Genomic DNA, 24519 nt, shown 5'->3' on the forward strand with positions numbered 1-24519 from the left:
GAGCAGCATTTAATCTGCAGTGGTCACACAGAGCAGTGAGCCTTCAGATGTCAGACCCAGGTCCGAGTGTTTTACCTGTAGAGGAAGAACTCTGGAAAGTTGACCTTACTTTGCAGTTTTTTTGTATACTCAGTTTAAGCTGTAGGCAGTATCAGGAGAGCAAAGGGTTAAGGTGGGAAAGGAACAGTGGCCTTGGTGGCAATCCACCTGAAACAAATAATGCCTTAGGTGTGTTCCTAAGAGCTTTGGGGTGAGTGGGGAGGGAGCAGTCAGCCTAATATCATTGACCCAGAGCACAGCTCTTAGAGCTTTCACCATGGGTCCTTTATCTTACTAGCTATGATGAGCTAGGTCCTGCCTCACAGGAAGGAGATACACAGCCAGGGTGAACTGAACCCTCTCCTCCACCTGGGACATCAGGTGCATCAATACTGAGACAAAGAATGACAGGAATTGACATCAAGTCCCGAACTTGGGCTTAGGGTTTGGAGGCAGCTGCTCATTACCATTGTCAACCCAAATATCCAACTCTCACCTCAAAGAGGAGAAGACTTGTTGAACTGGAACCAAATAGGAGGGACCATGGCCCAGGAACACAGAGTTAGTTTACACCAAAATCCATGGTGTAACCGTTTCATGAAGCTATTACAGTAACAGAAGAATGAAAGCCATAAAGGAACACATTTCCAAGACATTTCTGGAAACATCAGAGACTGTTATAGGCCTTGGAGTTCTTAGCTTGTGAGTTGGTGGAAGCTAGTGGTCTTCTAAGTAAACATCCCAAGTAGTTTTTATCTCTTAGTCATAGAGTGTTAAATCCAATACAGAAGTGGCAAGTAACAGATATTTAGGGGACTAAAGACAGTCAGAGACAAGCTGACATTAGGGCCTTGATCTGCAACATTCCAACGTCTCCACAGCTATTGAAGTTCTTATTAGCTAATCAGGATCTTAGAAGACTCAGGTGAGATTCCTTCTGGAAACTTTCATTTGCACCATCCACATTTGTTACTGACCTTGGAGTCACGTTCTGTGCCTCTAAGAAGACAGGTGAAGGGATGGGGGAGGGGTTGTTCGCCCAAGAGGGACAGAGGCCAGCAGCGCTGGGGAGTGATCTACCGAGGATCTCACAGTCAGTGGTGGCTGGGACCACAGACATTCATCCAGCACTATGAGATGAGAAGGGCCTGAGGTCGCTCCTCCGAGTGGGTCTGTGGAGAAGGCAAGACTGAGGGTGGCAGCAGGTGAGTGGCTTGTCTGGGGCGTCCACGGGATCATCAGCTGCTCTGCAGGTGTGACTCTCAGCAGGTGTGACTCTCAACAGGTGTGACTCTCTGCAGGTGTGACTCTCAGCAGGTGTGGATTAGCATGTTCTTGGTTTAAGTCCTCACTCTGTCAACACTGAAAACTCACATACATTAGCTAAATGTGCGCCTGTCCCTCCTCTTTGACATGAAGTCACAAGAGCCCCAACCTAACAGAGCATGTGCAAAATTTTCATTATCTATGAGCAAGGAGCCCAGAGCATCATGGACACTTAGTAAGTATTTAAAAAATTACCATTAATACAAACCAGGTTCCCACACCCAGGTGGCTACCAGAACATTACTCTCCATCTCTCATTTTGTGTGCAGAGTCTGTTGTTTCTCCACAGGTGTGTCCTCAGCTAACACCTTCTCCATTGTCCCCAACAGGACAGGAGTCCTCCACCTTGGCTGGAGAGAGGGCAGCAGGGCTGGAGCCACAGATTGGGCTCTTTAAATGGCAGTCACAGAGCCAGGGGAGCAGACATGCTTTCGTCAAGTTCTTTTGGACCATGGCAGTAAACTTTGAATGATTTGTGGGTCACCTGATCCCTGGTCACAGCACCTGTCCCCATTCTGTCCCACAGGTTGTTTTTTCCTCCTGAAGCCTGGACACCTGGTGAGCTGTAAAAAAAAAACCTGTCAGGAACCTCTGAGTGACACCAAGACCCAGCAGCTGCCATGGGCTCCCCAGGTAATCATTCTTCTTCTCCATGTTGTCTGCAGGAAAATGGATTGAACTGTGGGTCATCATGTTGAACAAAACCAGTCAGACTTAGAAGACAAATATTAAATATTTACTTTCAAATGTGGCCCCAAACAACACACATGCAGTATGAAAATTAAGGAAAAAGTTACATTCAAGGACGTACCAAAGGCACAAAGTACCAAAAGCCATTATTGGACTCTCCTTCTTCCTGTGGATGAGGAGCTCACTTCCCACTTGTTCTGGAAACAACACATGTCTGTCTCTGCCAAGCACCATGACACTCCCCTTGTATATCAGCTTTCTCAGCATGCCATCACAAAATGACACTGCCTTAAAAAGAAAAGACCTCTTCTCTCATTGCCCTGGAATCCAACATCCACAATCAAAGTGTGGCAGGTTGGCCCTGGAGAGCACTGTCTTCCTGGTTGGCAGAGGAACCTGTAACCTGTGCCAGTCCATGGGCTCTCTTATGTGTCTGGAGTGAAGAAAAAGTCAAGGAAAGAGAGAAAGGGAGGGGGTGAGATAGAAGAGAAGGGAAATGGAGGAAGGGAGTTTCTTCCTTGCTGTGGGATGTTCTGTATGTCCTGTGGGAGCCCTCGTGGCTTTACCCAGCAGGTCCGCATAGAGGATGATTAGGACCACAGGCCTGAGTGCAGGTGTCTGAGATGGTCTGCACTTGGCTGTGCTGTGGGATGGTCTGTATGGCAAATGTGTTGCTCTGATTGGTTAGTAAATAAAACAGTGATTGGCCAGTGGCTAGGCAGGAAGTATAGGCGGTACTAACAGAGAGGAGAAAAGAAAGAACAGGAAGGTAGAAGGAGTCACTGTCAGCCACCGCCAGGACAAGCAGCATGTAAAGATGCCGGTAAGCCACGAGCCATGTGGCAAGATATATATTTATAAAAATGGGTTAATTTAAGATATAAGAACAATTAGCAAGAAGCCTGCCATGGCCATACAGTTTATAAAGCAATATAATCTCTGTGTTTACTTGGTTGGGTCTGAGCAGCTGTGGGACTGGCGGGTGAGAGAGATTTGTCCTGACTGTGGGCAAGGCAGGAAAACTCTAGCTACACTTCCTCTTGCCATGAGGGCACTAACATTATGGACTAGGGACCTCACTCGTGGCCTCACTTAGTTCCTTAACAGGTCTATCTCCAAATATAGGGTTTAGGGATTTTACAAATGAGTTTAGGGACACAACTCAGTCCCTACCACCAGTGACACCATTAAAATACCCCATGTGGCAGGTGCTCAGAAACACATTTAACCAGCTTGTCCCAGGTGCCATTCAAGCTTTTATCCACAGTCATCTAATCATGTGGGGTTTTTTTTCCTTCCCATCTAGAGAGAAAAGGCTTCCTTGAGTCTCAAGTTGAGTACCTCTGGGACACATGGAGCACAGAGGCCCTGCAACACCTGCTGACTGAAGAGGAAGCCTGGAAACAGCTTGTGGAAGAAGCCGATTTGTCCAGGTCACCACCCTAGGGGATGCTGGCAATACCACCAGAGCCCATGACTGGTTGGCTTTTCCTGGGCAGGAATACTCTACCACGGCAGACCAAGTAGTTGGGGTTTCAGGGTGTCCCTGCTCAGCAAATATTTCCTCAATGCTACACTAGCAGGGAACAGCCTCTGGTTGAGGGGAGATGGCAGGCACAGGGGACAAGATTGTTCCTGCCATTGCTGGTCCTGTGACCATGAGAACTTAGTTTATGACCTTCTGCTTTATTGGGTGACATTGAACTACACTGTAAGAAAAATCAGAGGATGCATGTGGAGGACTCAGCAGATGGTCAGTCATAGTCTATGGCCAGGACATAGTAGGTTTTCATTTAAAGTTGATTTTTACAAAAAGGTTTTGTTTTGTGTGTGCGTGTGTATGTGTGTGTGTGTGTGTGTGTGTGTGTGTGTGTACTTCTTGCACCTGAGTGAGCTTTTCTTACAAACTATCTTTCTAACTCACTTGTCCTCTCTTGAAACAGGGAAGAGGAAGTTTCCTTACGTGAAGCTCTTGGTGAGATCATTGCAAATCCTGATGGAGAAGATGAAGATGAGCTCCAAAATGACCTGCAAGAGAAGAAAGGGAGGTACTCAGCCACACACTCAATGAAGCTTCTCTCTAGTTGTGAGGGGCCGGGATGGTTAGAGGACTGTGCATAAGAGTTTCAATGGTGTCAGGGATGAGCTGGTTAAATGTGTTTCTGAGCACCTGCCACATAGGGTATTTTAATGGTGTAGGGACTGAGTTGTGTCCCTAAACTCATTTGGAAAAGCCCTAAGCCCAGGTGACTCTATTTGGACATTGAACCTATAATATATAAAGTATTGAAATTAAGTGAGGGCATGAGTGAGGTCCCTAATCCACAGTGTTAGCCATGAAGACCAAAAAAGGACCTCAGATCCGCACTGCAGCTGTGAGGCACCAAGTGTGGGTTCTGGGTACCGAACTCAGTTTTTCTGCAAGAGAAGTACACAATCTGAATGAATGAGCCGTTTCTCCCACCCCTTAAAAAACCAATTACCTTTATTTACTTGGACATCATCAGTTTGTCTAGACTGGCTGACCGGAGAGCACCAGGGATCTTGGTGACTCTGCATCCCCAAGCAAGGGTTGCAGGCCATGTCCAGCACCTGACTTCTCTATGTGGACTCTGGAAAACTGAACTCAGGTCCATGTGTTTGCATGGCAAATACTCTACCAAACTAGCCACATCCACAGTCCTCTTCAAGGACCTCAGGGAGATTCTACTGTTATCTTCAGGACACAGTGCAGTCATGTGACAGTTCACACCAAGAAAGCTCCCATGGGAAAGAACAATTAATCTGATATAAGTTAACAGTCAGGAAGATGCTGTTCAGGACAGTTGCTCTAAGGAAAGAGACAGAAGAGTTCTGGATATACATTCAGCTGGAGACTTGTAGATGTAACCAACCGTCTTATTAAATAAGAAACACAGAACCAATGTAAAAGAGAAAGCCGAGAGGTCAGAGCTCAGAGCTAAAATCTTACTCTTCCTCCTGTGTGCTCCTAGCTTCCCAAAAGAGACCTATTTCCTGTGTGTATCTCTTTTCATAGTCTTTTGTTCTGCCTTCTCATTGGTTGTAAACCCAAACACGTGACTGCCTTGTCACTGTCCGTATGTACAGCCCCCATGTCTTATAGGCATATGTCTCCAATGCTGGCTGTATCCCTGAACACACAGAGATCTACCTAGCTCTTCTACCAAGTGCTGGGATTAAAGGCATGTGCCACCACCACCACCACCACCACCACCACCACCACCACCACCACCACACTCTTGCTATGGCTCTAATAGCTCTGACCCCCAGGCAACTTTATTTATTAACATACAATCAAAATCACATTTCAGTACAATTAGAATACCACCACAGGGACTCTAGAGGACAAGCTGAGTGAGGGGCAGTAGACAGCAGAGAGTAGGGGCACTGTGCAGCTGACCTCAGGAATCCTCCTGAGGGGAGTCAAGGCCTAAGACTGCGAAAGTTAGACACGGGAACCTGATTGAGTACTGAGTATCGAAGGTAGGGCAGTCTCACAATTTCACAGGATTTTTGACAAGCCTGGGCAGGGCACACCCACCATGCACAGGAAAGATTTTGAAACCCAATGTCGATCCACACTTGGAAAGCAATATAGAAAAGCTTAAGTAGAGTTTCCGCACGGAAAAATATTTGTCAACATAAGCCTCAGTATCCAGAAGCTTGTTGGGCCTTAATCACATACATCAGGAGGAACCCAGGGTCTTCCTCCCTCCTGGAGTCCATGTCTTTAGTGTCTAGTTCCCCTGCAGGTCAGAAATGACAGCAAAATCCCACTACACATCACCTTTCTCAAGCTGGGAATTCAGTCTGAGGACTGCTAGGGAACCTACATGTTCTGAATTCAGTTTTACCTGCTACTGAAACACTTGCAGAGGCACAGTGAGATTTCTTGGGGATAGGACACACATGTCAATGCGGAATCCACTCAGGTTTCTTTACCTTCTGCTCACAGCTGGAAAAGGACTTTCTGTGCTGTGTTTTGAGTGGATGGATCTCACGTGTGAGCTGCCCCACCAAATCACACATGTACACAGCACTGCAGTGCAAAAAGACCTCTAGCTTCAAAAAGTGCCCTGTATATGGTGTGTCTCTTAGGGCTTTCAATTTGCAGACTCTCAAAGCCCAAGTCTGCAATCAAACAAGGACATCCCTGACCATTCAGGACACTGTAGGGCAGACAGGTCAGTGTCCAACAGCTGACACCACATGGAGGCTTTTCTCTGGGGGAAGTGAACTCTGCCGAGAACACTAACTTTCTCTAAATCAAGAGGGTTTTTTTCCCTCTCTAACCTCACTTCTCTGTGTTTGTTTAGAGTTCCTACAGAGAAGTATTTTAGTAGTGGTGACATTGACCTGGAGGGGGAGGCATCTTTATTAAATGTCTAAAAGTAAAAATGGTATGTTAAGAGACTAGAGATGGTTCAGTGATTAAGAGCACTGGCTGCTCTTCCAGAGGCTGAGATCCAGATCCCAACACCCTCATGATGGCTCACAACAGGCTGTAAAGTCAGTCCTAGGGATATGATGCCTTCCTCTGTTCTCCACTAACACAAGGCATGCACATCATACACACACACACACACACACACATACACACACACACACACACACAGGCAAAACACTCGTACACATAAAATTAAAAATTAAAAAGACACATTAGGATGGGTTTTAACTCACTGTCACCTTAACAATTATAGACATTGTGGTGTGTCAAGTCTTGTCATAGCTGTAAGAAAGATCCGATACAACTGTAACACTCTCCGCCATTTCATTCAGAGCAGATGCTCTGTGATTTCCACAGGACAGATCTAAACTACAAGCTGTCTTTCTCACTTGCATGTCCTCTCCTGTCACAGGAAAAAGACAGATGACCGGTGTGAAGCTCTTGGTAAGAACATAGAGAATACTGATGTAGAAGATGAAGACAATCTCCAAAATGACCTGCAGGACAAGAAAAGGTTTTTGGAAGTTTATCCTCAGGTGAAACTGGAGCTTGAGCAGCAGATTGAGAAGCTGCGCGCCCTTGCAGACAAGATTGACAAGGTGCACAGGGACTGCACCATCACACAAGTGGTGGCCGGCTCCACCGGTGCTGTGTCTGGAGTCCTGACCATCCTTGGTCTCACTCTGGCACCCATGACAGCAGGACTCAGTCTGGGACTTTCAGCCACAGGCTTGGGGCTGGGGGCGGCAGCAGCTGTGACTAGTGTGTCCACAACCATTGTAGAAAAGGTCAGCACAGCGTCTGTGGAAGCTGAAGCCAGCCAGCTGGTGCCAACCAGCAAGGACCCAGGGAAGGTCATTAAAGAAATTTTGGAGGAGAGCACCCCCAGGCTTCTTTCAGTATCCAAGAATATCCAGAACCTGGAAGTCATCAAGAAGAACATTGATGCCATCAGGCTGGCCAAAACTAACTCTCGCCTAGCATCTAATGCCAAGCGTCTCATGACCACAGGGAGGGAGTCAGCCCGAAACACTAGACAGGTGCAGAAAGCCTTTGGAGGCACAGCTCTGGCAATGTCCAAAGGAGCCCGGATCATGGGTGCAGCTACCGCAGGTCTCTTCCTGGTGCTGGATGTGGTCATCCTTGTACAAGACTCAAAGCATTTGTACGAGGGTGCAAAGTCAGAGTCCGCTGCAGAGTTGCGGCAGCAGGCTCAGGACCTAGAGCAGAAGTTGCAGGAGCTCATCAGGGTCCATGACAGCCTGACAAAGTGACCTCTTCTTCAGTGCAGCTCAGAGGACTGGGGATAGGGGATGCCCTAGACATCTACTTGATAGCCCCTGTCTGTATCCCCTCTACAGCAATGTCACCATGGTGGAAGTGCCTGCTACAGGGGGAGGCCACATTAAGAGAAAGGAAGCCAGAACACAGATGGGACAGGCCTGGGACCTCCCACTAGACTCCACCTCTTAGATCCAACAACCTCCCAACACCCTACAGGAGGGCCAAGCTCCCAAGCTGGGGAGCACATCCAAGGCATGACTAAGCTACAGCATGGCTGCTCCTCAGTCATGCCCACCACACTGCTCCTAGCTGAGGCTCACCATCCTCAGTGTCCTCTGAGCTGCCAACTTTCATACTGCTTTCTGATTGGTTGCATAGAGACCTTCTTCCCCTTTCTTAGTTCTACCTAATTCTCTGTTTTTCCAAGTATTTCTAAATCTTACAATCAGACTCTGGATGGGAACCCCATTTCTTTGTTCATCATTTGGTCGTGTGGAGTGATGGGTGTGTTGGTGAAATGCTCAGAGTGTAGAAAGGAAAGGATGCTGGGAATGTCATCTGCACGGTCATCACAGGTTCTTGGTCCTAAGTGCCAGTAGTGGGCACTATAAGAAAGGAGAGGTGACAAGATATGGCTGGTCAGTTCTGCTCTCTGCTACCAGATTCTGGGGGAAATCACAAGGTTTAATTCCTATTGACTTTTAAAATCTGCTGAAATCGGATGAGATCTGCTGAGATGCATGTGAAGGGCTACACTTGCTCCACAGGATTTGAAGAGTAAACTGGTGAACATTGACCTGGTCATGCTTTGTGTGTTTTCTGGATTATATGCTAACTATAAAAAGTTGATCATTGCCTCCTGATTTTTTATCATCTCCTCTTTTAAATACAGTTTTCTTTCTTATGGTTTAACAAGAATATTTGAAATTTAGACAAGAAGCATTTCCTTCTCTTTGTTGCCCTCCCCTTCTGCCCACAGATGCTCCCCTGAGGCTGCAACATCAAGTGGTGTCCCCTCATCCCTTGCAGCTCAAGCGCCTTCCTCCCAAGTTCTCACCAATGGAGACTGACAGATGACCTGTGCATAGTCTAGGTCTTGTCCTATAGAGGAACTTTCTTGTGTTCCAATGCCCCTTCTGTCCTTCTGGACTGGAATGTCTGCCTAAGGGAAAGCTGGATGTGGACAGAACCATTTCCCTGGGATGCAGAGCAGGAACAGAATGGAGTCCTGGACAAACTTAGGAAAGAAAGTGACCTGCGTCCTGAGCTGCCTAGCAACTTGCTCCTAGTGTCCAAGTTCATTGAGTCCTCTCTACTGTTGAGCCCATGTGCTGTGTTAGTGAACTCTGTGCCAGCTGCTCAGCATCTGTCCCTTAACTAACTCAAGAGCCATCACCAGAGCTCACCACACCCTTGACCTTGAACCCTGTACTCTTTCCTGACATGTCAGTGTGGGCAATTATTGAAGAGTCTGTCCCTTTGTCCTTGCATTCCTCCAGGCTCTCAGGCTTCTGGGAACCACTGCACCACAGCCCTTTGAATCAATGACCACTTTAGGTTTCCAGTGTCCAGTGTCCAGAGAGATGGTGATGACAGCCTGGGGTGAGCAACAGGTCAGGGATGGAAAACCAAGTGCCAGCACCCTTCCCAAAGCCCAGAGAACGGGGCCAGGGTCACAGCCACAGATCAGGAGAGACTGTGAGTGACCCTAGAGAGGAGGTGTAGGTAGAGGGCGAGGACAGCAGGGCTGGAAGGAGAGAGGAATTGAGGGCACAAGAAGAGGCCTGGCAGAGGACATGCAAGAGGACAAGGGACATTATCAGCCCTGCCACGATCTCATACTCCATGTGTGTGCAGGGCTGAGCTTAGATGTGCTATCCACACAGTGTCTTCGCTGCAGAGTTCTCGGGTGGCTGCTCTGTTCTATGCTGAGCTCCCTGAAATTCAGGAGGATTGAGATAGCTTCCAAAGTCAGTGTAGTCTGAAGACAATTTGCACAACCTGAGAATCTCAGGGGACTCCAGGTTCTGACCCCAGAAGAAAATACATCCCCTACTACACTGTCCAAATTCAGGAAACTTCTGGCCTAACATTTCCTACAGCTGGGTCTAAAATACTCTTGAATCTTTAGGTGTGGACTTAATTTGTTCCACGTGATGCTCATGGTTCACCTCTTCTGTCACTGGAGGAAGCAGCTGTGGTACCTGATGCTCTGAAGGAACATGTAGCTCACGTGGCTGTGCATGCCAATGACATCCTTCAAAAAGAACAGGACAGGGAAGAGGTTTTTAGAAGCTTTTCCTGAGTTGAAAGGAAGCTTGAGGCAACTATCAGGAAATCTCCGAGCCCTGGCTGACCACATAAAACAGATTCACTGGGGCTGTGCCAGCTCCAACATGGTGGCCAGTCCACAGACACTGCCTCTGGAATACTAGACATGGCTGGAAAAATTCTGGCACCCTTCACATCAGGTCTGCTGCTCTTAGGAGTGGGGCTGAGGCTGGGAGTAGCAGCTACTGTAACGGGTGATGCCACTTCCTGTGGATAAAGCAAGCCAGTTGTCAGATGATGCTGAAGGCAGAATCCTGGAAGGATCTTCACTGGAGGGTTCATCGCTCAACGTGCCTATCAGGTGTGGAATACCTTTGAAGGTACTGCTTGGTCAATGAAGAGAGGAGCCCGAGTCAGAGGAGCAGCATCTGGGAATTCCTTCCTTGCATTGGATGTGTATAGTCTTGTAGCAGACTCCATTTATCTACACAAGGGGGCAAAGGTCAAGGCTGCCCGAACCAACAAGACAGGTGACTGGGCAGCTTGAGAAGTCTGTAGAGCTCAGCCAGACCACACGTCCCCAGGCAGCACAGGGTGAACAAAGATGGCCAGACAGAGCGGGGAACAGTGGATCCATTTTGTTAGAGAGGAAAGGGTGAGAGCAAGTCTGGGAACCGAACACTGAGCAGTGTGGACTTGGGTGTCTGAGCCCAGGGTTCATGTGGATCAAAGGGAAGACAACAGCTTGAGTCTGAAGCAAAGGGGCAGAGGAGACAAGAGCAGGGGAATGGACTGAACACAGAGAGGGCTGGGCAGACAGAGCAATGAGAACGGTGGGGAAACTGAGGTGCTGAAAACGGGAGAAAGACAGAGTGAGAATATTGAAGATGGAGAAGACACAGCGGCTCTCCCATCCCCCTCCCCTCCGGACATTGTGATGTCAGCCACAGACCTTCCTCTCCAGCAGCAACAGCACCCTCTCATGCTTGGTGTAGGGTAGAGGGGCCAGCTAAAGGAACCCACCCTGACCCTGGAACCCAGAACCAGTGAAACAAACACAGTCTGGATCAGGGACCCAAGTCAGTAAAAGAAACATTTTATCCCTGAACCCAGATCCAAAGAAACATGCCTGACTCTGAGACCAGTTCCAAAGAAACACACGTTGCCCTAGAATCAGAGACAGTGAACGAAATCTGCCCTGGCCTTAGAATTAGAGCCTAAAAGCTAAGAAAGGCCAGTGAAAGAAACACAGTTTGGCTCTGAAACCAGGGCCATCTCTGCCTTTGACCAAGAAAACTAAAGAATCCCTGAGCAGAAAATCTCCCTAGAGAAACTCCACCCCTAAGTAGCCCTATATAAACCACCTGCCTGTTCAGTTGTTGGCTGTTCTCTCCACCCTGGTAGAGGCAGCTGCCCTCTTGGACTCCTCCTTCTCAAATAAATCTCTTTCTCAAAAGAGCCTTGGGTGTGAAGATCTTCATTTTCTGGAGCAGAACAGAAGAACCTTGCTGAGACATCCCTCAGGGGACTGAGCAACGTGGAGCAGAAAAAGTAGCAACGTTTTGCCAGAGCCAGAGGGGATTGCTGTATCTCTGCAGGGATTTCCCCTTTAGCAGAGTGAAGTAAAAGAAGGAACACCTTGGGCTGGAGGAGAAGCAGAGCTCTTCTGGGAAGCCCTCTGAAGTGGGGGCTGAGCAAAGCTCAGCTGTAGCTGCCCTCCAGGAGAGGAGCAGGGTTGCTATATCCTGTGGGGAGACCATCCCCACTGCACCCCAACTCCAGGTATAGCCTGACTCCCCGATCAGTCAGGAAACCTTTCCCTCCAGAGCAGAGCTGTCCCATTGCATCTCCAGCCACCAGAGCTGTCCCAGCAGCTCAGGGTATAGCCTGACTCCCCGATCAGTCAGAATACCCCTCCCCCGCCCAGAGTTGTAGCATTCGCTTGTACTTTGTCCATCAGAACGTGACTTCCAGATGGTGACAGTGGTGGTGACAGCAGAGTGGGGGGAGCCTTTGGCAGGGTCTAGACAACCAAAGGACCAATGGAATTAAAATGGATCCCATGTGCAGTGCTGGGACAGTGGTGGTGAATGTCAGAAAGAAACATGTGGTACACATTATAACCTTTACTGTGCACCTGGTGTAGTCACACTTCTGTTTACACTAATGTGCACCTAGTGTAGTCACACTTCTGTTTACACTGTGGAAGCTTAAATAACAATTCCTACTCCAGGCCTCTAGGATTAAGTAGAAATAAAATGAATTAAAATTTCACTTCTGACACACTTAGGATACAGTGCTAACCTCAGACTTGTGTTCCTGCTTGCCTCAGCTGAACCCCAACAGCACCCTCACTCCCCCTGACCTCGAGAGGGCTAACACTTGGGAGAGCTATCCCTTCAGCAGACATGGCAGAAACTGCAGGAACCTTGTCAGCCCTGCTTCTGTAGGCAAGCCTGACCGCAATGGATTTCCACTAAGAGCGCCCTCTGCAGGTGACTGCATGGGGAACGAATTCAACACAGTTGTTCAGCCCCTAAAAGCAGTAAGAAAACCAGGTTGAGACTGGACTTTGCAAAGCACTAGCTGGGTCCAGGCCAGATTGCACAAATCCACGTGAGCTCCAGCTCACTGTGCTCCGCTTGGCTCTTTGCCGGCCCGTTTTTCCACCACAGCACTTTTGAGGGCCTGGTGAGTGCAGACAGATTTTATCAGAAACCAAACAATTAGTGGTGTGTAGTGTCAACCAATGGGAGGTCACAAGACATGTTTTGGGCCTGGCAGGGTGGCTCAAAGGATGAAGGCACTTTCCTCTATACATGGTGATGTGAACTTGATGCTGGGGGACCCCGTGGTGGAAGAGGAGCACTGACTTCCTCAAGCTGTTCTCTGACACCCCTAAACTGGCTATGGCACCCTATCCACCCCCTACAAAACACATGCACACAGTAAGTTAATAAATGGCATTAAGTATCTTTTGTAAAAGATGCTGAGGTTATTTCATTTTAAAAAGAGCATGCAGGCCCCGAGCCTCAGCTTCTTCCAGAGCTGGGAATGGGGTGCTGGTCAACACGATGTCTCAGGTCACCTGGCTCTGACTGTCCTATGCTCTGTAGAACTGGGTTGAATAAAACCACTTACTGCTCAGGAAAAATGGATGAAACAGTCAACCATACGAGAGAAGATGGCATGGGACAGAAGAAATGGATAGAAAGTGTTGGGGTGCCACCTACTGTAGTCTTTATTGGGGAGCTATGGTTGATGTAAGGTCAAGGGAATCAGGAAGCCTGGGGACCAGCCTGGACTTAGGGGAGGGTGTGTGGGGTGAGTAGGCTAATGGTGACATTCGCCAGAGCCAGGTAGTGGCTGTTCTTATCTCACTGACACCTAGGCTGTGAGGCCGATTTCTAACGCTGGCAGCACAGGGATCCTGTGGTAAAGTCCCATGTGCTGCTGTCATGGCAGGGGGACCATGGAGGGAAAGCAGGGTGGGTTTCCTCATGGCCACTCTTGATGGTAACATCCCAAGATGGCTGCATCAAGCCAAGGTGGATCCCTTCAATAACACACTGAACCTGTATAGTGTTGGCTGACTGATGCCTGGGACCCCATGCCTGGCTTCCCTTCATTGTGAACCATCTGTGTGGCGAGGAACTAAATACTCCACAGTCTCCCTGTGCCCTCACTCAGGCACTTCCTTTGGTCTCTGCCATCTGCAGGCCCCTCCAGAACAATGGTCGAAAACCACACCTGTCTGCTTGGCTGGGCGCAGGTGCATTCCTCAGCCATCATGGGAGAACAAGATTGCCTAGGCTCAGGGACCTGTATAAAGGAGTGTGTGAGGACCGGCTACAGAGAGACAGCTGGACAGCAAAACTCCCCCAATCTGCTTCTGGGTCCCTCCTTGACCTGCAAAAGCTTCCATAAATTTCTTCTGTGGCACTGCCCCTGAATACTTTCCAAGGGGGCCTCTTGGCCTTGAGAATACAGATTTGGGAAAATACCTGCTTCACCTCCCTGGTGCCTTCCACTACCATGCAGACAAATCCCTACAATTCCATGACACATACGGTGAGTGCTGCACCCAGGGGGGACCACGGGCACCTCCAGGGGTCAGGGTCACACACAGTGGCTGAGTAAGGACTGGTTCTGGGGCGTGTGGAGTGACTGTGAGCAATGACGGAGGGAAGAGCAATAGTGGATAAAATGACACCTTCTTCCCCTGTTCACGAGAATGTACTGAGGAGACTTTAAGGGACCATCCTCAGATCTTCTGTCATGGAGAAGTGACAAGGCTCCGTGTGAGTCCACACTAGGAACATCCATTCTCCATTTATCCACGCATGCGACTGAGTGGAGGCTCTCCCTGTACAGGAGCAGGAGCATGGGGTGTGCAGACCTCCCCACACCACCTGTCACTCCTGAGGAGGCCACAGTGCTCAGTGAGTCCCTTAGTGCCCACAACCCTGCTGAAGACTTCTCACTGTCCCTCTAGCTGTCCGTTGTCCCAGCTTCCCCTGTGGCCTGCAACAGAGTCTTCACTTTCTCTGAAGCAGTCCACAGAGCCGTGGTCCCCTTTCAGGCTCTCATCTGAAAGACACATTTCACTTCTTAGTCAATTGTCATCTGTTTCCTACTTTACATTCTTCCCTAGATGGTCCCTGGGCACCGAGTGCCTCAGGCTCCAGTGCTGAAGCTTCCCTTGGGCCTGGATCACTGACTCCATTCATGGTAACTGTGCAGTCAGGGGCTTTGGATGGGAAGCAGCGAAAGTGGAGTTGGCTGATTTGGACAGAAAGAGCATCCATTAGAGGGAATGATACACACAGAGGATGGCAAAGAACAAAATCCACTCAAGTCCCAGGCATGAGGACCCAGAACCAAACCAGGAGCTTCTGGACACCCTCCCAGTGCTCTGCCCTCAGATGGCTTAGGTCCAAATACCTTGACCTCTAGGGCCCACCTTTACAATTGAAAATACGCAGGAGACACCAAGGGTTGGCTGAGGTGGTGGATTACTGGACCGTCCATCCAGAGGATGAGGAGAGCAGTGGATGATAGCAGTTCACCCTGAAGGGGTCTCAGGTTAATTACACTGCACTCACAGCCTTAGCTGTGGCCTTGATGTCCTCCTCCTTAATGTGCCAAACAACTGCATGACCATTTCCCAAGATGATGGAACACCAGATACTCTGCCTGCATCTCAAGATCAGGTCCAAGTGCAGGGCTTCCTACTTACTACTGTGTCCATTTCCCTGTTCATGTGTGCGTGTGCTTGTGCATTTGTGTGTGTGTGTGTGTGTGTGTGTGTGTGTGTGTGTGTGTGTGTGTGTGTTTGTGTTTGTGTAGGAAGAGAATCATACAGTAGACCCTACAGCCTGAAATTGCTGGCTGGGAAACTGAAATGTCAACATTGCAGCTGGTGTTTCTATCTGGCCATCAGAAGGGCTTTGGAATAGAAGTGGTCAATGGGGACCTCTCCAGACCCATCTCCCTGTATCTACTACAACAGAGGAGGTGGAATCTAGGTTAAAATCTTGAGATATTTGGGGCGTAATGGCATGAGAGTGACACCAGACAACCTTCTCTCTGGTGAATAAGGAGTGTGGGGCCCTTTGCCCATTCTCCACAAAAGCCTGGTGCGGTGACTCTCATGGACCCTCTTTTCTCTCCTCCACACTCATATTTGGGAGCCTTTCAACTTGAAGATGGATCCTCTCTCTATCTAAAGCTCACTGGCACCATCCTCAGGACTCAGCAGCGAGTCTTCAAGGTGAACCTCAGGGACTGCGTCAATCACTAGATCCTGTCTGAACTGGAATCATAGGACTATGTTCCCTCTGCAGATACACATGACATTCCTGACCTGTATATGTGTTTAATACTGGAGGTGAGTTATCTGCACTTTGTCATAAAAAATATAGTAATTGTGAGTTATACTCCATCTCTACACACTGTTCCTCTGTGATCTCCTTGAGGTTGGCACTTCTTATTTGGGATCTGGTGTCTCATCTGAGCCAAAGCACACAGGTTTCTTCTTGGATTCAGGCTGTCGGCTAGACTCAGTGTTTGGGGACAATGTCTGCCTCTTCTACTTCCAGGTGGCCACAGAGATGTGAGCATAGGATGTACTTCTCTTCCCTATGTATGTAGTCCTGGGATGTTTGTCTTTGAATGACTTCAGAAGTCTCCTTTCACATGGTTAATTGGAAGATCTCCTGTCCCTATTACATGATGTCCCTAGAGAAAGGACAACCAGTAGAGAGATGGACCCATGCTTCAGGGCACCGAGTACAGTGTCCAGCGTGTTTGAGTTGAGTATATTCTTCATGGTGTGGACTGGATGGAAGCAACAACCAGGGTAGCCAGATGCCTTACTGAGGACCCCTCTGAGCTCCACTAGGTGGTGCTGGTGTTCACCCTCTGCTTTCCAAAGTCACTGCAGGGTGGCTTCCCATTGCATTAAGGTCACACTCCCATTGGCTACAATTGCCTCTGGAACAAAGGTCTTATCAGCATCCTCACCTCTGAAGTTGCAGCCACGCAGGGTGACATTTCTTGTAATGTCACTGATTTACTGAGCCTTTCCTTAGCATACCTTCAAGATGTCCAGGTGGGATGGTCTCTGCTTGTGTACCTGGAGGATGAGATCCTGATTTCTGTCTTTCAGGTGAATCTGCAGCCGGGTCACACTGCCCCATGGGGGTTCTATTCAGGAGTGTGTTAATGTTCTGGTTCATTCTATGCTCTGTTCTGAGAGGCTACCTTGAAACTTTTGTGGACATTTTCATGATGTGCATGTGGCTGTGGATTTCTCTCACTGTCTAGCTAAACCCTTGGTGATGAAGAAGGAAGAGGCAGAGCAAGAGAGTTTAGAGAAAGAGAATAACAAAAATAGCTTTAAATTTTTAAATTCTATTGATTCTTTAAATGTAAGTGAGTAGGTGTGTGTGTGTGTGTGTGTGTGTGTGTGTGTGTGTGTGTGTGTGTGTCTGGTTGTCTGCGTGTGCTCCACTGTGTACATACAGTGCCTACAGTGATCATAACGATGAGTCAGCTCCTCTGAAGCCGGAATTACAAGAGGTTGTGGCCACATGATGTATGTATGAACTGAGAACCAAACTACCTACCCCCAGATGACTTCAAGCAAGAAAGTATGGTCACAGTTGTCTAATGTCTAATGCTGAATCTTGGTTCGAGTTTGACAAGTCCCTGAACCCTGGGATGTAAGCCATTCCCTCTCCCAGAGCATGACTGTCCTCAACAGAAAGTCACAGCGCTCCCTCCATATGTACACAACACTTGAGGGTGATTTTGGAAACTAGAAGAAGAGGTAGATAATAAGGAATAAAACTCTGTAAATACTGAAATAAGTGTGTTGACAGTAATAGGGTGAGGATCTCATGTCACCTGCTGTCCTTCTCTCAAGAATGGGGATGGTCGCTAAGCTGCAAGACATATGTGTGGAATGGAACGTTTCCTCATACAAGGCACAATTGGCCACTGAGGTCCAGCCATGCTTAAATCCCCTGCTGCATGGAGGAAAGCTGTGGTATTCCACAGCCATCCCACCTGAGGTTGTAGACACAAAATTTCTATCAGAGATGGGCTTTGCCTCCTCTAGTCCAAGGATTATGGGAGCCAATCAGGGAGCCAGGGAGTCTGCCATGTAAGATGCTGGGGTTTCTCAGAGGAACCTCTGCAATGGTCTGAGCTCAGAGCAGAGACATGAGGCAGAAGAATCCACATAGGCAGCTGTCTGAGCACTGTGCCTGCCACACTCAGCAGCGCTGTCCTCGTCAACCAATGGCACTGGGATGCTCCGCTGAAGTGCAGGAGGGATGGGGTGGGGTGTGCTAGGGCACTGGGGAGGCTTGCCAGAGCAGGAAGGGGCTGGCAGTGATCTGTGGAGGGCTCCACAGTTTGTGGTGGTGGGTCTTCCCACCATGGAGAACCCACCAGAGATGGGTTGCGCAGAGCAGAATTGGGAATGTTGAGCTGAGGTCATTCTTTGACTCAGCAAGATGGGTGGGGCAGTGGGTGGTACCCTCCAAAGGTCCATTGCAGGATGCTGAGTGGACCAATTCTGCCCAGGTGAGACGTTCAGTTTCTGTTTCCCAGCTAGGTCTATCAGCCCAGAGGCTGTTTCTCCTTATGACTCAGATGTGCACCTGTTGACAGAATCTACACAGATAAGGACATCTGTGTCCTATTCAAACTCACAAGACCCAGACTCTTTGGTAAGTTGAGCCTCTTCAGCTCCTCTACCTCCTCCTCTTCACGATTTTACCTTGGGATAAGGGATAATTGCCTCATTGGAGGGATAGACTCAGTGAATTTAGGCATCATCGCCAGCCCTGAGTTCAGAAGAACTGGACTTGCAGCCAGGTCGGCATCTGGCTCTTTCCCTCTGCACTAAACACAAGAAGGATGAGCAAGCCCTCAGATGGGATCACCATGTGGTTTGGGCTCAGCTCAGGTGCTGGAATGCCTAGGATCCAGCAGGCAGACTCCTGATAGACGGGAGAGTTATGGGTGTCCAGCAGTTGGAAAAATGGGGAAACTGAAGGATGTGGAGGAGGGCAAGAGGCTGAGAACTCACTGGTCCTTGGGCGAATCCTGAAGTTGGACCAGAACTGTGGCTGCCTAGACCAGCCAGGACAAATGTTGACTTGGAGATCTAAGAAGCCGAGAGACTATGCCATGAACAGTTCTGTTCATTTATCTGTACCATGCCTTGGGAGAAACTGAGGACCCAGGGTGTGTGTATTCCTGAGGACTCTGTGAAAGAGGCTGAGCAGGTGGGTCACAGGATCTGAGATTGGCCTGACCTCTATCTGTAGGGGATAGAGAAGAGAGAAATGGTTCCCTGTGTATTAGGTGGGGAAGGGTGTCAGTGTGGGGCAGGGAGGGAAAATGGGAACAATCCCATAAACAGCACACTGGGCTCTTTGTTAATCAAAAGGTCAACAGTCAGACTTCATGTGTGTGTGTGTTTGTTGAGGGAGGGAGTGTGGTCCTCGGGCATGTAGAAGCAGGGAACATTCTAGAACCTTTGGGATGATAAGGAGAGGGGAACGGGAGGAAAAAGAAGAAAGTTGAAAAGCAGTCATTCTTTTTTCCTTTAATGATGCTATATCCTCAGATATTGGTGACTCTATGTCCAATAAATGTCTCCCAGAGCATAGATATGGGAACCCTGGGCCCAGGAGGACAATACCAACTTAGATGTTTCTGGCACCAGCACTGGGCAACTACTGGCATCATGGCTGATGCTGATGCTGGAACAACACTAATATACAGAGGGGCCCCAGGAAAGCCCTGTATTCAGTCCAGGGAGGGAATGCAGAAGCCACCCAGAAAGAGGTGGCCTGTGAGATTTCAAGGGGTGGAGCATGGAGGCATTTGATGGGTAGGGAAGAGCCCAGTGTAGGCCTCAAAAACTGGAAGTCGCTTGAGGAGATGAGCAGGAGGGACTGTAGCTGGCTGAGGTGGGGCGGGTGGGGGGCCCCTCTGTGATAGGTTCCAGGTCTTGAATTATTTTCCTTGGGGAGAGGAATAATTGCCTCATTCTAGAGATGGAGAGAATTACAGATTCTCAGTAGGAACTTGCTGCCCTCAGCCCTGTCTGCCCAAAAGATGAAGTCAGGCAGACACTGGAAGATGCTGGGCTGGGAGCCCCTGCTTGGCCATTTTTGGAGAGCTTGTGCACTGGTGGAGAACAGAGGCTCTCAGCCTGAGACTTCAGTTGGCCAGGAGCAGGAAAGGACTGGATCATCCTCACACCTCCTGGGACATACCCAAGGAGTCGCTTTTCTAAGAAGGCTCACTGTCCTGCTGGCCAGAAGGAGGGCAGAATACAAGTGGATCAAGACAAATGTGTATCTATTCATTTGTTTTTGTGGTACCGGGTATCAATCCCAGGGCATAGGGCATGCTTGGCAAGAACTCACCCACTGACTGATGAGTGAGCCCAGACTCACACAGAACTATAAGGTCCACAGTGCAGACACTTTACCAATGCATACTGTCTCCCGAATTTCCAACTCTTCAGCCAACATTCTCTCAGGCACTAACCTGTGAAGAAAGAAGGAAGCAGGAAGGATGCGCTCTCCTATACACCAGGGCCTTTTGCAACTATTACATAGAAACCGAAGGACACAATTCAGTCCACTGTAGCATGAATCTTAAAAGTTCTTATTAATAAAATCAAACCTGAGGCAAGTTATTGGGGTCCATGCTGGTAGATCAGAGAGACAGAACAAGCCACAGCTATCTCACCTCGCCGGATCCTCAGCTGGTCTTGTCTCCTCAGACTGGAGGCCTCTGAGTCCTCATCCGGAATGGGTCTCACCTGAATTACTGCTCAAAAGCTTGAAGCTTAACCAGGCCAAATGCTTAACCAGCCAAAATCTTCTAGTTTCTGGTCCTCACACATTGTATATCTTTTTGCTTTCTACCACCACTCCCTGGGATTAAAGGCTGGCTCTCTGGGATTAAAGGTGTGTCACCATGCTTGGCTGTTTCCAATGTGGCCTTGAACTCACAGAGATCCAGAGGGATTTCTATCTCTGGAATGCTAGGATTAAAGGTGTGAGTGCCACCATTTTCTAGCCTTTGTATCTAGTGGCTGTCTGTTCTCTGACCCCAGATAAATTTATTAGAGTACACAATATTTTGGGGAACACAATACCACCACAGTCCACAACACTGGCGAATCAATCCATCAGCAGAATGTCATTAACCAAAGCTCATGACGTGACATAAGATCCTTGTCCTTCATGCCACTTCAGCCCCTCTGCCCTGTCTCTGACTTCATTCTTTATTTCCAAATAGAGAGCAGATACTTCATCACGGAAGGACCTGGGCATCTCTAGGACATGGCCAGCAGAGATGAACTGCATCGCCTGCTGACTGAAGATGGAGCCTGGGAGGCGTTTGTATCTAAAACCAAGTTGCCCAGGTCACCTCTATGGGATGCCCCGGCACTGCCCCAAAACCCCTGCATGACTGGTTCTCTCTGGGCAGGCACATCCATTCCAGACAGTCCCAGGAGATGGGGTTTAGGGCACTCCCGAACAATCCTTGGAAACTGTCTTAACATGGTCTCCCTGGGAAGCAGCTGCATCAGCTTGAGGGGACATGGTGCCCACAGGGGCAAAGGTCACTTCGTTTTTGAGATTAGTGGATTATAGTATGTGAGATCTGTATGATACTTGTATGTGGGCATGTGTGTCAAGGTCAGAGGACACTATTTATTCTACTTCTCTGGCTGAACTTGTGCAGGGACAAAGAAACACATGATTTGGTAGCAGCTGCTGAGCACAGACTTGAGACTGGGAAACAGCTGTTGATCACTGCCCACTGGTTACCAAACTCCTGGTCACAGTCTGTATCTGCAGAAGTCAGGTTCAGCCACCCATCCTCAATTAAACAACCAGAATAGACCAATTAGTGGTAAAGTGGGAAGAGGCCACTTGAAAAAGGGAAAGACCGAGACCCAGTGTCTCCTCAGTTCCATCTTTCGGGTCCTGAGTGACATTGAAGTTGGAATAGAATGCAGAGATGTGCACACATAATCAGTCATGGTCAGAGAGTGGTCCCGTCTTTAGACTCTTTCAGATTCAAGATGCTCAAGTTGCAGGGTCTCACAGCTGAAGTGCTCAGGTGAACACACCTTTCTGGCAGGCCAGGGCTGTAGAGGACATTCCAGCAGCTGAGGACAAGGAGAAATCTTGTCTTTGGGGAAAATCAACTCCCCACAGCACACCAACACTCGCTGAGGGAAGGGGGCTTCAAGGTCGTTTGGGGCTCTGTGTCCATCTGCAGACTCCCCTCAGCACACACGACTTGGTGGTGGTAGTGTTGATCCACCAATCAGCATCTCTCTCTGGAGGGGATGGAATTTACTGCAATGTCTACCGATAACATGCCAATTATGACGACTATTATAACACATGTGTCTACATGCCTGTGTTCATGTACATGTGCAGGTGTACAAAGGGAGAAAGGACAGCCTCAGTTGTACCTTAGATACTGTCCTTGTTTCTGAGACAGGGTCTCTCACTGGACTCACATTTACCAAGCAGACTAGCTGGTCAGAGAGTCCCAAGGGTCCTCCTGTCTCTGCCTCCCCAGCTCTGAGATTACACATCATGCCCCTGGGCCTGGCTCTTCTTACCTGGGTCTGAGGGATGGGACTCAGGTTTGCACGTTTACATACAAGAACCTTCCCAACAGAGTCTCCCCAGCCCTTACAAGGACTCAGCTCCTACTAGGACCACAAAGTTTGCCTTGGAAAGCCTTAATATCACCCACCCAAGGGGAACTCTGCACATCTTTAGAGTTCCGGGTGGATGGTTATAGTATACATAACCGTAGGGTGGGTCTGACACAGCCCGTTTTACCCAGACAGGAGCCGACTTTCTCACGCACTTGACCTCTGCGGTTACAGGGCTAAGGCACTGGCACTGCACAAAGTGCTGAGGGACCTGACAGCGCTCTCGGCCCTAGCAGACAGACACAGACTCCGGAGAGACCTGCAGGGCAGGAGGAAGTTCTTGACCGCGTTTCCTCCCTTGAGAGCTGAGGTGGGGGAGCACATCAGACAGCTCCCCGCCCTGGCTGAGCACACTGAGGGGGTGCACAGGGGCTGCACCCTCTCCAATGTCGTGGCCGACTCCTTCAGCACTGCCTCTGACATCCTGGGCCTCCTGGGTCTGTTTCTGGCACCAGTGACAGCGGAGGGCAGTCTGATGCTCTCCTCTGTTGGCCTGGGGCTGGGAGTGGCAGCTACTGTGACTAATGCTGCCACCGCCATCGTGGAGGGAACAAGCAGGTTTGGGGATGAAGTTGAAGCCGGTCACCAGGCCTCACCTGGCCTGGATGTGTTGGAGGCTGGAACAGCCGTGGGGAGGATTGCCAGCAAGTTCCCTCAGGCTACCAGAGATCTCACCAAAGACCTTGACGCCCTTCAGCAGCACATGGATGCCCTCAGGCTGGTTAGAGCCAACCCTGGCTTAGAGGAAGATGCCAGGATCCTTGCCACCACCGGAAGGATCCCTGCCCAACGTGCTAGAAGGGTGCAGGCCACCTTGAAAGGAACCCCTCTGGCGATGAGCAATGAAGCCCGGATCAGGAGTGCCACCAGGGCAGGTGTGTCTCTCCTGAAAGATGTTGACAGCCTTGTGAAAAAGTCAAAGCATTTGCAGGAAGGGGCACAGTCAGAGTCGGCTGAAGCTCTCAGGAAGCTGGCTGAGGAGCTGGAGGAGAAGTTGGGGAAGCTCCTCAAATTCTACAAGGCACTCTGATCAGGCCCCGTCCCCCAAGACAAGCTGGGGTCAGCACGGAGCTGGGGACATTCAAGACACTGTTAGAAGGGGAACATGGGTCCAGGCAAGTCCATGGGACAGAGAGCCAGGCCTCTGCCTGATCATGGCAGGTCAGTGTGCACAGCAGTGGGTCAATGAGTCCAACTGGAGCCTGAGACCAGGACCAGAGGATGAACTGAAGAGGGACTGGAGAGCGCGGTCTCTGCACTGAACATGGAAGAAACCACTTGTCACAAAGACTGGAAAGCCCTCCCCACCTCAGCTACCGGAACAAAGCATGGGAGAGAAGAACCGGCAAAACACAGACCCAAGAGAAGATGTGTGCTGTGTAAATAAGTCCTGAGCCCCCGGCCCTGTGGTTTAGAGCAATGCCTTCCCCCCGGACCCCCAGTCTGCTCCATCCTCAGGCATGTCTTCATCCCCTAAATAAACTGTTCTGCTGTAACTACCTCACCCTGTGTTTGCTTCAGTTCTTTGTCCTGGGACCTAAGAACCTGGAAGATTCCTCAGGTATCCTGATTCTCAGTGTTGCCTCTAAGGGCTGGTGCAGCCAGACAGGAGCCAAGCACAAATGCTCCCCAACTCTGCATTAACAAGGACCCCAGGTGCAGTGCTGTTCCCTCCTCCTGGGAGAACCTCCCTCAGGAGGCTCCGTGGGGGAGGGGGGCACTCCTTGCCTCTGCCTCTCCCTTCTGTGTTTTCTTCCCATAGATGTTGGCAGCAGGAAGAACAGTGTGACTGAACCCTCCCCTCCAACTGGGGCAGGAGCTGAACTGATGCTTGGACAAAGGACAGGAATGGGCTTAAAGTCCAAAGCCTGGACTTAGGGTTGGGAGGCAGCTGCTCATTACCATTGTCAACACAAATATCTAACTCTCACCTCAAAGGGGATAAGACAGTGTTGATCTGGAGCCTAATAGGAGGGACCATGGCCCAGGAACACAGAGTCAGGTTGCACCAAAGTCCATCTTTCAACATGGTAACCAATCATGGAGTTGTTGTAGAAACAGAAGAAAGAAAGCCATAAATGAACACATTTGTCGAACATCAGAGCAGGTTACAGTCCTCAGATTCCATCTGCTGATGTTCTCAGCTTGTGGGTTTGTGGAA

General features: G+C 49.3%; 2 protein-coding genes across 2 annotated transcripts; both read left to right on the forward strand.

Moving 5' to 3' along the window:
- Positions 1 to 1782: 1782 nt before the first annotated feature.
- Positions 1783 to 8601, forward strand: LOC114694349 (apolipoprotein L3-like). The gene is made up of 4 exons (XM_028871270.2): positions 1783 to 1998; positions 3362 to 3488; positions 3999 to 4103; positions 6936 to 8601. Exons 1-4 carry the CDS (start codon positions 1986 to 1988, stop codon positions 7795 to 7797), a joined length of 1107 nt encoding a protein of 368 aa, XP_028727103.1. The 5' UTR covers positions 1783 to 1985; the 3' UTR covers positions 7798 to 8601.
- Positions 8602 to 10335: 1734 nt separating this feature from the next.
- Positions 10336 to 23824, forward strand: LOC114694350 (apolipoprotein L3-like). The gene is made up of 2 exons (XM_037197289.1): positions 10336 to 10439; positions 22533 to 23824. Exons 1-2 carry the CDS (start codon positions 10336 to 10338, stop codon positions 23386 to 23388), a joined length of 960 nt encoding a protein of 319 aa, XP_037053184.1. The 3' UTR covers positions 23389 to 23824.
- Positions 23825 to 24519: the final 695 nt, after the last annotated feature.

This window comes from Peromyscus leucopus, chromosome 20 (assembly GCF_004664715.2).
Source record: "Peromyscus leucopus breed LL Stock chromosome 20, UCI_PerLeu_2.1, whole genome shotgun sequence".
Classification (NCBI taxonomy): domain Eukaryota; kingdom Metazoa; phylum Chordata; class Mammalia; order Rodentia; family Cricetidae; genus Peromyscus; species Peromyscus leucopus.

Bases quoted from the DNA above. Each gene is read 5' to 3' on its own strand.
- LOC114694349 (XM_028871270.2), top strand. The intron at 3,489-3,998 runs GTCACCACCCTA...CTCTTGAAACAG, and splicing joins GAAGAAGCCGATTTGTCCAG to GGAAGAGGAAGTTTCCTTAC. The intron at 4,104-6,935 runs GTACTCAGCCAC...CTCCTGTCACAG, and splicing joins CTGCAAGAGAAGAAAGGGAG to GAAAAAGACAGATGACCGGT.
- LOC114694350 (XM_037197289.1), top strand. From the start codon at position 10,336: ATGCCACTTCCTGTGGATAAAGCAAGCCAGTTGTCAGATGATGCTGAA. The intron at 10,440-22,532 runs GTGTGGAATACC...CTGCGGTTACAG, and splicing joins TCGCTCAACGTGCCTATCAG to GGCTAAGGCACTGGCACTGC.